Below are 14,035 nucleotides of genomic sequence, written 5' to 3'. Positions count from 1 at the left end.
GCAGCCTATGGGTACACTGTAGCCGTATAACACCGGATAGAAGTATACAGCATAGTGTTACAGTATACAGAGCAGCCTATGGGTACACTGTAGCCGTATAACAGCGGATAGAAGTATACAGCAAAGTGTTACAGTATACAGAGCAGCCTATGGGTACACTGTAGCCGTATAACAGCGGATAGAAGTATACAGCATAGTGTTACAGTATACAGAGCAGCCTATGGGTACGCTGTAGCCGTATAACAGGGGATAGAAGTATACAGTATAGTGTTAGAGTATACAGGTATTTGGCTTATATACCCGGATCATCCTCATGATATGCGGGCTGTCCTCAGGCTGTGCCAGGCGGATGTTATATTCCATGTCCAATCAGCGGCTCCTGCGACAGAATAATAACATTGACATTTATACAGAACCATTAGTGACCAGCGATAAAGAAAACAATATAACATCCTGCTGACTGTCATGGAGACGAGTTTATGGACTGGGACGGTAATCTTAGCCACCTTCCTGCCATCATCGCACTAACCCGGGCACCTCATGCCATTTGCCACAGTCATATGTACCTCTGAAGGGTTCAATAGACAAATGGGACAGTGAATGCTGTCAGGGGACAGTGTGCTGTGAGGGTGGACAGTGAATGCTGTTAGGGAGCAGTGAGATATGAGGGTGGACAGTGAATTCTGTGAGGGAGCAATGTGCTGTGAGGGTGGACAGTGAGAGCTGTGATGGGGCAGTAAGCTGTAATAGTAGTAGTTCGTTTATAAGGCGCCACAAAGTGTCCGCAGCGCCGTACATAGCAAACAAAAAAACAAATCACAAGGTAACGTACAGGGTGTGGTGATAAAATGCAGCATAAATAGGGGTATAGCTGGTAGAACTAAAATCAGCATCAGTTCTGAAGTACAGTAGGTGTGGAAATTGTCGAGGAGACTGAAGATGGTCCTCCAGCGAAGATCACGTCCTCTTCTGTCCGACGTAGTCCAGGTCTTCAGAAAATAAAAAAACACGTATGTTCCGGCCGGTACCTGCGCACTAACAGGAGAGACGCTAAAGTTTCATCTTCAGCGCCTCTCATCCGAATGATTCTATTGGCCGCCTAGCGGCCAATCGGGAGCTGAGAAATTCACCTGTGTGGTACCAGCACAAGCCCCGGCCTCTCTGTCCTCCTGCAGGTCTGCGGCCATCCTGTGTGGTACCAGCACAAGCCCCGGCCTCTCCATCCTCCTGCAGTACTGCGGCCATCCTGTGTGGTACCAGCACAAGCCCCGCCTCCCCATCCTCCTGCAGGTCTGCAGCCATCCTGTGTGGCACCAGCACAAGCCGCGGCCTCTCCGTCCTCCTGCAGGTCTGCGGCCATCCTGTGTGGTACCAGCACAAGCCCCGGCCTCTCCATCCTCCTGCAGGACTGCGGCCATCCTGTGTGGTACCAGCACAAGCCGCGGCCTCCCCATCCTCCTGCAGGACTGCGGCCATCCTGTGTGGTACCAGCACAAGCCCCGGCCTCTCCATCCTCCTGCAGGACTGCGGCCATCCTGTGTGGTACCAGCACAAGCCGCGGCCTCTCCGTCCTCCTGCAGGTCTGCGGCCATCCTGTGTGGTACCAGCACAAGCCCCGGCCTCTCCATCCTCCTGCAGGACTGCGGCCATCCTGTGTGGTACCAGCACAAGCCGCGGCCTCCCCATCCTCCTGCAGGACTGCGGCCATCCTGTGTGGTACCAGCACAAGCCCCGGCCTCTCCATCCTCCTGCAGGACTGCGGCCATCCTGTGTGGTACCAGCACAAGCCGCGGCCTCTCCGTCCTCCTGCAGGTCTGCGGCCATCATGTGTGATACCAGCACAAGCCGCGGCCTCTCTGTCCTCCTGCAGGTCTGCGGCCATCCTGTGTGGTACCAGCACAAGCCCCGGCCTCCCTGTCCTCCTGCAGGACTGCGGCCATCCTGTGTGGTACCAGCACAAGCCGCGGCCTCCCCATCCTCCTGCAGGTCTGCGGCCATCCTGTGTGATACCAGCACAAGCCCCGGCCTCTCCGTCCTCCTGCAGGTCTGCAGCCATCCTGTGTGGTACCAGCACAAGCCCCGGCCTCTCCGTCCTCCTGCAGGTCTGCAGCCATCCTGTGTGGTACCAGCACAAGCCCCGGCCTCTCCGTCCTCCTGCAGGTCTGCGGCCATCCTGTGTGGTACCAGCACAAGCCCCGGCCTCTCCGTCCTCCTGCAGGTCTGCGGCCATCCTGTGTGGTACCAGCACAAGCCCCGGCCTCTCCGTCCTCCTGCAGGACTGCGGCCATCCAGTGTGGTACCAGCACAAGCCCCGCCTCTCCGTCCTCCAGCAGGTCTGCGGCCATCCTGTGTGGTACCAGCACAAGCCCCGGAATCTCCGTCCTCCTGCAGGTCTGCGGCCATCCTGTGTGGTACCAGCACAAGCCCCGGCCTCTCCGTCCTCCTGCAGGTCTGCGGCCATCCTGTGTGGTACCAGCACAAGCCCCGGCCTCTCCGTCCTCCTGCAGGACTGCGGCCATCCAGTGTGGTACCAGCACAAGCCCCGCCTCTCCGTCCTCCAGCAGGTCTGCGGCCATCCTGTGTGGTACCAGCACAAGCCCCGGCCTCTCCGTCCTCCTGCAGAACTGCAGCCATCCTGTGTGGTACCAGCACAAGCCCCGCCTCTCCATCCTCCTGCAGGACTGCAGCCATCCTGTGTGGTACCAGCACAAGCCCCGGCCTCTCCGTCCTCCTGCAGGACTGCAGCCATCCTGTGTGGTACCAGCACAAGCCCCGCCTCTCTGTCCTCCTGCAGGACTGCGGCCATCCTGTGTGGTACCAGCACAAGCTCCGGCCTCTCCGTCCTCCTGCAGGTCTGCGGCCATCCTGTGTGGTACCAGCACAAGCCCCGGCCTCTCCGTCCTCCTGCAGGACTGTGGCCATCCTGTGTGGTACCAGCACTAGCCCCGGCCTCTCCGTCCTCCTGCAGGACTGCGGCCATCCTGTGTGGTACCAGCACAAGCCCCGGCCTCTCCATCCTCCTGCAGGTCTGCAGCCATCCTGTGTGGTACCAGCACAAGCCACGGCCTCTCCATCCTCCTGCAGGACTGCGGCCATCCTATGTGGTACCAGCACAAGCCGCGGCCTCTCCGTCCTCCTGCAGGTCTGCGGCCATCCTGTGTGGTACCAGCACAAGCCCCGGCCTCTCCATCCTCCTGCAGGACTGTGGCCATCCTGTGTGGTACCAGCACAAGCCCCGGCCTCTCCATCCTCCTGCAGGACTGCGGCCATCCTGTGTGGTACCAGCACAAGCCCCGGCCTCTCCATCCTCCTGCAGGTCTGCGGCCATCCTGTGTGGTACAAGCACAAGCCCCGCCTCTCTGTCCTCCTGCAGGACTGCGGCCATCCTGTGTGGTACCAGCACAAACCCCGGCCTCTCCATCCTCCTGCAGGTCTGCGGCCATCCTGTGTGGTACCAGCACAAGCCCCGGCCTCTCCGTCCTCCTGCAGGTCTGCGGCCATCCTGTGTGGTACCAGCACAAGCCCCGGCCTCTCCGTCCTCCTGCAGGACTGCGGCCATCCTGTGTGGTACCAGCACAAAACGCGGCCTCCCCGTCCTCCTGCAGGACTGCGGCCATCCTGTGTGGTACCAGCACAAGCCCCGGCCTCTCCCTCCTCCTGCAGCACTGCGGCCATCCTGTGTGGTACCAGCACAAGCCCCGGCCTCTCTGTCCTCCTGCAGGTCTGCGGCCATCCTGTGTGGTACCAGCACAAGCCCCGGCCTCTCCGTCCTCCTGCAGGTCTGCGGCCATCCTGTGTGGTACCAGCACAAGCCCCGGCCTCTCCGTCCTCCTGCAGGACTGTGGCCATCCTGTGTGGTACCAGCACTAGCCCCGGCCTCTCCGTCCTCCTGCAGGACTGCGGCCATCCTGTGTGGTACCAGCACAAGCCCCGGCCTCTCCATCCTCCTGCAGGTCTGCGGCCATCCTGTGTGGTACCAGCACAAGCCCCGGCCTCCCCATCCTCCTGCAGGTCTGCGGCCATCCTGTGTGGTACCAGCACAAGCCCCGGCCTCTCCGTCCTCCTGCAGGACTGCAGCCATCCTGTGTGGTACCAGCACAAGCCCCGGCCTCTCCGTCCTCCTGCAGGTCTGCGGCCATCCTGTGTGGTACCAGCAATCTGCTGCCATCGGCAGATGCTACAGGGCCTTTCCCACAGGGTCCACCAGAAGCCTCAAAAGTTTATTTCCCCAAGCGGCCCACCTGCGGACACTTGAACCCTTTGGGGGAATAAATAACTAGACATTTTAATCCACGGCATGTAAATGACTCTGTGTTGCTCACCTGTTACCTCTCTGGCTGCTGCAGCAATCCAAAACCAGTGCCTAGTATACGCAAGTATATCTGTCTGACAAAGCCGATTCTGCTCCTCCTGCGGCCCTGTCCAGCCTTACCTCGTGTCTGGTGACTGGGGTGAGGGCTCTGCAGCTGCTTGTGCTGGGGGTGGGGGAATAGTCTGCATCTGACCCCAGGCACTGAGTGAGGAGTCACCGTCCCATCTCATCTGCTACATGTACCATAGAGCATACACAGTTCTGTGTCACACCGTGGGGCCTATAGGAGAATCAGGACGTGTCTGTGGGTATTGTCTATATATATATATATATATATATATATATATATATATATATATATATATATATTTAGCCAGATCCGTCACTCAAAAGCAGTGTAGGTAATGGTGGGCGGGGTTCCACGGGTGATTGACAGGCCCAGCCACCGTTATCCACAATGCAGAACCTGCATTACAAGTTCTACACGTCCTATGTCCTACACAAAGCTCCTGCCACTTACTCTCCCACCACTCCCCATGTCTGGCCAAATACCACCCAAACCCCGCCCCACGGCTGAACACCACCCCTTCCACCCGAGCACACTGACTGCTGTGACCCAGGAGCTCCGTACACAGGAGGACAGCGTGCACTTTGGCAACCAGGCTGCAGTGGCTCATCTGTACTCTCTCCTCCTGCCAGCTCCTTCCTCCCTGGCCAGACATCCACAGTGAGTACTTCTGTACTCAGCGTACAACAGCCCCTGCTGAAGGTGTCATGGCACCCCCCACATGGGGGGTGCCCGCGATTTTCGGGAGGGGGGGGGGGGGGGTCGCGGGTGGGGGGAGGGGTGCCCGCGATTTTCGGGAGGGGGGGGGGGTCGCGGGTGGGGGGAGGGGTGCCCGCGATTTTCGGGAGGGGGGGGGGGTCGCGGGTGGGGGGAGGGGTGCCCGCGATTTTCGGGAGGAGTGCCCGCGAATTTCGGGAGGGGTTGTCGCGGGTGGGGGGAGGGGTGCCTGCGGATTTCAGGAGGGGGGGCGCGGGTGGGGGGAGGGGTGCCCGCCAATTTCGGGAGGGGGGGTCACGGGTGGGGGGAGGGGTGCCCGCGAATCGGGGGTTTGTGTTGGTCACGGGTCGGGGGAGGGGTGCCCGCAAATTTCAGGAGGGGTGTCCGCGAATTAGGGGGGGGTGTCGCGGTGGGGGGAGGGGTGCCCGCAAATTGGGGGGGGTGTGTGTGTCACGGGTGGGGGGAGGGGTGCCCACAAATTTCTGAGTGGGGGGAGGGTGCCCGTAAATTGGGGGATGTGTGTCGCGGGTGGGGGTAGGGGTGCCTGCGAATTTCGGGAGGGGGGGTCAGCAGTGTAGGTAATGGTGGGCGGGGTTCCACGGGTGATTGACAGGCCCAGCCACCGTTATCCACAATGCAGAACCTGCATTACAAGTTCTACACGTCCTATGTCCTACACAAAGCTCCTGCCACTTACTCTCCCACCACTCCCCATGTCTGGCCAAATACCACCCAAACCCCGCCCCACGGCTGAACACCACCCCTTCCACCCGAGCACACTGACTGCTGTGACCCAGGAGCTCCGTACACAGGAGGACAGCGTGCACTTTGGCAACCAGGCTGCAGTGGCTCATCTGTACTCTCTCCTCCTGCCAGCTCCTTCCTCCCTGGCCAGACATCCACAGTGAGTACTTCTGTACTCAGCGTACAACAGCCCCTGCTGAAGGTGTCATGGCACCCCCCACATGGGGGGTGCCCGCGATTTTCGGGAGGGGGGGGGGGGGGGTCGCGGGTGGGGGGAGGGGTGCCCGCGATTTTCGGGAGGGGGGGGGGGTCGCGGGTGGGGGGAGGGGTGCCCGCGATTTTCGGGAGGGGGGGGGGGGTCGCGGGTGGGGGGAGGGGTGCCCGCGATTTTCGGGAGGAGTGCCCGCGAATTTCGGGAGGGGTTGTCGCGGGTGGGGGGAGGGGTGCCTGCGGATTTCAGGAGGGGGGGCGCGGGTGGGGGGAGGGGTGCCCGCCAATTTCGGGAGGGGGGGTCACGGGTGGGGGGAGGGGTGCCCGCGAATCGGGGGTTTGTGTTGGTCACGGGTCGGGGGAGGGGTGCCCGCAAATTTCAGGAGGGGTGTCCGCGAATTAGGGGGGGGTGTCGCGGTGGGGGGAGGGGTGCCCGCAAATTGGGGGGGGTGTGTGTGTCACGGGTGGGGGGAGGGGTGCCCACAAATTTCTGAGTGGGGGGAGGGTGCCCGTAAATTGGGGGATGTGTGTCGCGGGTGGGGGTAGGGGTGCCTGCGAATTTCGGGAGGGGGGGTCACGGGTAGGGGGAGGGGTGCCCGCAAATTGGGGGGGGTGTGGGGGAGGGGTGCCCGCAAATTTCGGGAGGGGGGGTCACGGGTGGGGGAGGGGTGCCCGTGAATTGGGGTGTGTGACGCTGGTGGGGGGAGGGGTGCCCGCGAATTTCGGGAGGGGGGGTCTCGGGTGGGGGGAGGGGTGCCCACGAAAGGGATTCTCTCTCTCTGCGATCTATCCCTCTCTGCGATCCCTCTCTCTCTCTGCGATCCCTCCCTCTCTCTGCGATCCCTCCCTCTCTCTGCGATCCCTCCCTCTCTCTGCGATCCCTCCCTCTCTCTGCGATCCCTCCCTCTCTCTCTCTCTGCGATCCCTCTCTCTCTGTCTCTCTGCGATACCACTCTATCTCTCTCTGCGACCCCTCTCTCTCTCTCTGCGATCCCTCCCTCTCTCTGCGATCCCTCCCTCTCTCTGCGATCCCTCCCTCTCTCTGCGATCCCTCCCTCTCTCTCTCTCTGCGATCCCTCTCTCTCTGTCTCTCTGCGATACCACTCTATCTCTCTCTGCGACCCCTCTCTCTCTCTCTGCGATCCCTTTCTATCTCTCTCTGCGATCTCTATCTCAATTACACTAGATCTCACACTCACATATATTTCTACTTTTAATGGGGCGTAGCCCCTTACGACGGTGTGAAGAGCGCCCGGAGGGCGCGATGAATCACTTAGTATATATATATATATATATATATTTATTTATTATACACACACACATAATTGTGGCTTCTCTCTGCATGTATGTACATGGTGAATGTCCTGCGCTGTGCGCATCTGTAGGAGGCAAATGTCCTGCGCTGTGTGCACGTCTGTATGAGGTGAATGTCCTGCGCTGTGTGCACGTCTGTATGAGGTGAATGTCCTGCGCTGTGCATGTCTGTATGAGGTGATTGTCCTGTGCTGTGTGCACGTCTGTATGAGGTGAATGTCCTGCGCTGTGTGCACGTCTGTATGAGGTGAATGTCCTGCGCTGTGTGCACGTCTGTACGAGGTGAATGTCCTGCGCTGTGTGCACATCTGTATGAGGTGAATGTCCTGCGCTGTGTGCACGTCTGTATGAGGTGAATGTCCTGCGCTGTGCATGTCTGTATGAGGTGATTGTCCTGTGCTGTGTGCACGTCTGTATGAGGTGAATGTCCTGCGCTGTGTGCACGTCTGTATGAGGTGAATGTCCTGCGCTGTGTGCACGTCTGTACGAGGTGAATGTCCTGCGCTGTGTGCACATCTGTATGAGGTGAATGTCCTGTGTGTGCATGTCTGTACAAGGCGAATGTCCTGCGCTGTGCATGTCTGTACGAGGTGAATGTCCTGCGCTGTGTTCATGTCTGTACGAGGCGAATGTCCTGCGCTGTGCATGTCTGTATGAGGCGAATGTCCTGCGCTGTGCATGTCTGTACTAGGTGAATGTCCTGCGCTGTGCACATCTGTAGGAGGTGAATGTCCTGCGCTGTGCATGTCTGTACGAGGGGAATGTCCTGCGCTGTGCATGTCTGTACGAACTGAATGTCCTGCGCTGTGCATGTCTGTACGAGGGGAATGTCCTGCGCTGTGCATGTCTGTACAAAGTGAATGTCCTGCGCTGTGCACGTATGTACGAGGTGAATGTCCTGCGCTGTGCATGACTGTACGAGGGGACTATCCTGCGCTGTGCACGTCTGTATGAGCGAATGTCCTGCGCTGTGCATGTCTGTATGAGGTGAATGTCCTGCGCTGTGCATGTCTGTACGAGGGGACTGTCCTGTGCTGTGCGCGTATGTACAAGGCGAATGTCCTGCGCTGTGCATGTCTGTATGAGCGAATGTCCTGCACTCTGCATGTCTGTACGAGGGGAATGTCCTGCGCTGTGCATGTCTGTACGAAGTGAATGTCCTGCGCTGTGCATGTCTGTACGAGGCGAATGTCCTGCGCTGTGCATGTCTGTACGAGGCGAATGTCCTGCGCTGTGCATGTCTGTACGAGGGGAATGTCCTGCGCTGTGCATGTCTGTACGAGGGGAATGTCCTGCGCTGTGCATGTCTGTACAAAGTGAATGTCCTGTGCTGTGCACGTCTGTATGAGTGAATGTCCTGCGCTGTGCACGTCTGTACGAGGGGAATGTCCTGCGCTGTGCATGTCTGTACGAGGGGAATGTCCGCGCTGTGTATGTCTGTAAGAGGCGAATGTCCTGCGCTGTGCATGTCTGTACGAGGGGAATGTTGTGTGCTGTGCATGTCTGTACGAGGGGAATGTCCTGCGCTGTGCACGTCTGTACGAGGGGAATGTCGTGCACGTCTGTATGAGGCGAATGTCCTGCGCTGTGCACATCTGTAAGAGGCGAATGTCCTGCGCTGTGCACGTCTGTACGAGGGGAATGTCCTTCGCTGTGCACGTCTGTACGAGGGGAATGTCCTGCGCTGTGTGTTTGTACGAGGGGAATGTCCTGCGCTGTGTGTTTGTATGAGGGGAATGTCCTGCGCTGTGTGTTTGTTCGAGGGGAATGTCCTGCGCTGTGCATGTCTGTACAAGGGGAATGTCCTGCGCTGTGCGCGTATTTACAAGGGGAATGTCCTGCGCTGTGCATGTCTGTACGAGGGGAATGTCCTGCGCTGTGCATGTCTGTAGGAGGTGAATGTTCTCCGCCCCTGCACACACACACTGTCACGGACCCACCGGTCGCCTGCTCCGATACGTCAATCTGAGCAGCTCCGGCCGTGACTGGGGTTCACTTAGAACACTCGGGTCCTTTCCTTGAGGTACACTGCCACCAGCCAAAACCTGATTTTAGCTCTTGAAACTGCGCAAGGGGCGGCTTGGCTCGCACCTGACCGCACAATACAATATACAAATGGTAACACGCTGGAGCGTTCTCTTCTGAGGCTAATGAGTCTTAAGAACACAGAACCAGGACTGAGAATATGTATTATTTATTCCTAGAAATACTACAGAGCTTTAGAAAATAGTTACAAGATTTTACAATGATTTTAAAAGTACACACAGGGTTAAATGCAATTTCAGAAATAAAATAAAAGGGAAAAATGACAGAACCGTATCTTACACTTAAGTACCAATCCTGACGTGGGGGGTTCTCCACAAGAAATCTCTGGTCGCTTACAGCCTGTTTGCTAGACCCCCAGGTAGTGACACTGACTATAGGGAGAAGGGTCTTAGTTATACCTTGAAGACTCCCTCATCCCTCCCACCCTTGGGATTTTTAACCATTCCCTTGCTGAGCCTAGTGAAGGTCCCTAGATATAGGATCTTTCCCATAAAGAATTTGTCCCTGCTTTGAAGTAGATTTTATACATTCCTCAAGTGATAAAAGGTAATTTAGTGGAGTTCCAGAGCAACTTTGGCCTGTTGGCTGGACACTATTGCTCTCCCCCTCAATCTGGTTTATGAGGGGTCTCAGATCTTATCTTACATCCTAACTCCAGAGGATTCCACAGATGGCTACACTCCCTGGGTCACCAATAGTCCACACACATAATACATGACATGTTCTGATCTCCCACATAATAATCACAGGCGGCATGATTTTACCAAACATACCAGACATACATTGATTGAACAGATAATCATAACAGGAGGCATACGTTAATTTGATCGATCACCTGATCTGATCGTTACACACACACACACACAGTAGCCAGGACATAGGTGCGGTATATACTGTGCGAGAGGCAATGCGCCATTCTCTATATACAGAGTGATACATCCAATACTATAACTGTGACCACTCAGCATCATCTACACCAGCGAGTGACATTACCGGCTGCAAGGCCTGCTGGGACCGTTTCCATGACAACTGTAAACAACCAGCGTTGTCAGTAAGTGAATAAGTGCAGCCTGCAAGGACAGGAATTATTGGTCCGATTCAGACCTGGTCACTGCTGTGCAAATGTGCAGCGTAGAGTTAGGACACGCCCCACTACAGTGAAATCCCGCCCCCACGAAAAGATGTGAACGGCCAGCGAAGGTGTCACAGCCGGGCGAATCCTTCGGTTCATTTTGTACTGGGCACCTCTCATTGCGAGCGCTGTACAATACTTAATACAGGGTTATCCGGCCTGGAGCGGACGTCACAGACCCCACACCCCCCACACCCACCACACTACAACGCGTGGGCTCGTCTGCGATTTCCTAAACGTCCCGTTCCCACCCCCAGGCGTCGGCTTCCTGTCAATCGCTTTGTGAACAACTAGCAAAGGAACGTAGTAGCAGGATTGCATCACTAGTGGGCGTTGTATCGATCTGTGGGGCAGACGTACAAGAGATCAATGCCGGGGTGATAAGGAGAGATAAACGTCCACCCAATCAGCTCCTAGCTGACTTTCACACACAGGCTGTAACATGGCAGTTGGCAGGTGATTGGCCGGACGGTTATCTCTCCTTATCACCCTTGGATTTATCTCTTGTTAAAGCTTAAGGCCCCCATACACTAGCCGATTTTGGGCAGATTTCAGCCAGATCAGTCGGATCTGGCCGAAATCGGACCAAAATCGGCTAGTTTTGATGTCCCCTCAGATCCGATGCGCGGTCCTGTGCGCATCGGATCTGCGTCGGGTGGTCGGACCTGCTGCACGTCCGACCACCCGACTTGGGACCTAGTGGGGCGGCGAGGCGGTAGAGGGAGCAGGGGGGGCTGGGGACGCTGCGGGGGACACAGGCGGCATAGAGCCGGGCAGGGGGAGCCGGCGGGAGCTGTCAGTAATGAATAAAAAAAAAAGCCCATACAATGCATGGGCGGCCTGTGATTGGCTGAGCGCTCTCTCAGCCAGTCAGCAATTGGCTGAAAGGGCGCTCAGCCAATCACAGGCTGCCGATTCATTGTATGGGCTTTTTTTTTTTTATTCATTACTGACAGCTCCCGGCCGGCTCCCCCTGCCCGGCTCTATGCAGCCTGTGTCCCCCGCAGCCCCCCCAGCTCCCACCAGCAGCCCTGCTCGGTAGCCCCCCCCCCCCCCCTGCTCCCCGGGTTTTTTACATGTGATAAATCGAGACGATTTATCACATGTAAAAAATGGCACATCAAGTGCCAATCTAATCACGCTCCCCCGGGGAGCAGCCGGGGAAGCTCAGGGGGATGTCGGGGGCGACTTGTCCTAAGGACAAGTCGCCCTAGTGTATGGGGGCCTTAAGTACATCAGCCCCACTGTGCGAACACAGCACTGAATTGGGCCCTATGTTTGGATTCTAGCAGTCTCCAATTCTTCAGTCATCCAGTCCGTCCGGTAATCCTCCAGGTACCGGTATATTCTGCACACTCGGGGTTTACCTGCAGAGGACCCCCATTTATTCAGCAGCTTACCTGAGTGGCAATTACATGCCAGTAACCCCGCGCTGCGACCCTCTGCTAATGCTGCCACATTACCCGTCCCTGTGTGTACGAGGGTGCAAGGACTGAGACGCCGCTGTCTACTCCTGTGCGCTGCATGGACACAGCTGGCACAGCACTGAGCCTGCCTCTTCCCGCGCAGCACTGAGCCTGCCTCTTCCCGCACAGCACTGAGCCTGCCTCTTCCCGCACAGCACTGAGCCTGCCTCTTCCCGCACAGCACTGAGCCTGCCTCTTCCCGCACAGCACTGAGCCTGCCTCTTCCCGCACAGCACTGAGCCTGCCTCTTCCCGCACAGCACTGAGCCTGCCTCTTCCCGCACAGCACTGAGCCTGCCTCTTCCTGCACAGCACTGAGCCTGCCTCTTCCCGCACAGCAGCGAGCCTGCCTCTTCCCGCACAGCAGCGAGCCTGCCTCTTCCCGCGCAGCAGCGTGCCTGCCTCTTCCCGCGCAGCACTGAGCCTGCCTCTTCCCGCGCAGCACTGAGCCTGCCTCTTCCCGCGCAGCACTGAGCCTGCCTCTTCCCGCACAGCACTGAGCCTGCCTCTTCCTGCACAGCACTGAGCCGGCCTCTTCCCCCACAGCACTGAGCCTGCCTCTTCCCGCACAGCACTGAGCCTGCCTCTTCCCGCACAGCACTGAGCCTGCCTCTTCCCCCGCAGCACTGAGCCTGCCTCTTCCCGCACAGCACTGAGCCTGCCTCTTCCCCCGCAGCACTGAGCCTGCCTCTTCCCCCGCAGCACTGAGCCTGCCTCTTCCCCCGCAGCACTGAGCCTGCCTCTTCCCGCACAGCACTGAGCCTGCCTCTTCCCCCGCAGCACTGAGCCTGCCTCTTCCCGCACAGCACTGAGCCTGCCTCTTCCCGCACAGCACTGAGCCTGCCTCTTCCCGCACAGCACTGAGCCTGCCTCTTCCCGCACAGCACTGAGCCTGCCTCTTCCCCCACAGCACTGAGCCTGCCTCTTCCCGCACAGCACTGAGCCTGCCTCTTCCCGCACAGCACTGAGCCTGCCTCTTCCCGCACAGCACTGAGCCTGCCTCTTCCCGCACAGCACTGAGCCTGCCTCTTCCTGCACAGCACTGAGCCTGCCTCTTCCCGCACAGCAGCGAGCCTGCCTCTTCCTGCACAGCAGGGGGCCGGGGGCATAGAGGCTCACAGAGCCTCTGGGTCATGCCCCCATAGCATCAAAATGGGGCCATGGCCTCGTGGGAGAGTCACGAGTATAGGCCACACCCCCTTTAATTAGGCCACACCCCCAAAATTTCCTTCTGTTCCTCGCCCTGTCTACCCCTCCTGTGTCACCCCTGTCTGTCTGCCCCCCTCTTTAGAATGTAAGCTCTCACGAGCAGGGCCCTCTTACCTCGTATGCTTATCCTTTCTTACTTCTGTAGTCCCCGACTGCACCATAGCTCGCTGTCTGCTGCCACCTGGATACTTATGTTGCAGTAATCGGCTGATGTTCCTATAATCATTTACCCTGTATTTACCCTGTATTGTCTGCAACTGTAAGTCACTGTTTTCCTGTTTGATTATGTGTACTCTGTAACTGGGCGCTGCGGAACCCTTGTGGCGCCATATAAAGGATAATAATAATAATATAGGGACCAGGTCACCAGCCCTGTAGTATATTTTTGTATATGGCACCAACATATAATACAGCTCTGTACAGTCACTCTTGTCAGTCTCCATGACTATAGCGGTCACCATGTCATTGCTACTGTCGGTACGTACCTGTCACACACACAGTGTAAGGACACTGCCCTGGAAGGCACACACTGACCTCTGACCCCACGTTACAGGAACTGAAGCGCGATGGTTGGGTGCATTACCCAGTATGGCCAGGTGAGGGCAGCATTACACCAGGCACAGAGTAGTATCAGAGCCACAGTTACATACACGTATATATTTACACATGATGGTTTATGCAGGGCTGTCTTAACAGCAGTGTAGGCCCCTGGGAAAAGCAATGCACTGGGGCCCTTACCCATTCTCCCCTCCTAGGGGCAGCAGCTTTGATGTCCCACTGGTGGCAGGGGGTGCTCTATCTGCCATTCAACATGTAGGA

At 57.7% G+C, this 14,035-nt stretch overlaps 1 protein-coding gene across 3 annotated transcripts in view; it reads right to left on the bottom strand.

Moving 5' to 3' along the window:
- LOC146076058 (thialysine N-epsilon-acetyltransferase-like) overlaps positions 1 to 13,760 on the bottom strand; it is a 56,635-nt gene extending 42,875 nt beyond the window's left edge. Inside the window, exons 1-2 of one of the 3 annotated variants that reach the window (XM_083185873.1) lie at positions 13,702 to 13,760; positions 301 to 379 (exon numbers count right to left, since the gene is read on the bottom strand). In XM_083185873.1, coding sequence (XP_083041999.1) covers positions 301 to 363 — 63 coding nt within the window. In that variant the 5' untranslated portion in view covers positions 364 to 379; positions 13,702 to 13,760. Of the gene's footprint in view, positions 1 to 300; positions 380 to 4,322; positions 4,389 to 13,330; positions 13,388 to 13,701 lie in introns of those variants that run through there. The other 2 variants (XM_083185876.1, XM_083185874.1) reach the window with 2 other exon arrangements.
- Between the last annotated feature and the right edge of the window lie 275 nt (positions 13,761 to 14,035).

This window comes from Crinia signifera, chromosome 4 (genome assembly GCF_055691185.1).
Source record: "Crinia signifera chromosome 4, ASM5569118v1, whole genome shotgun sequence".
Lineage (NCBI taxonomy): Eukaryota > Metazoa > Chordata > Amphibia > Anura > Myobatrachidae > Crinia > Crinia signifera.
Note: the sequence above shows the minus strand (reverse complement) of the source record. Positions and strands in the feature narration are given on the sequence as shown.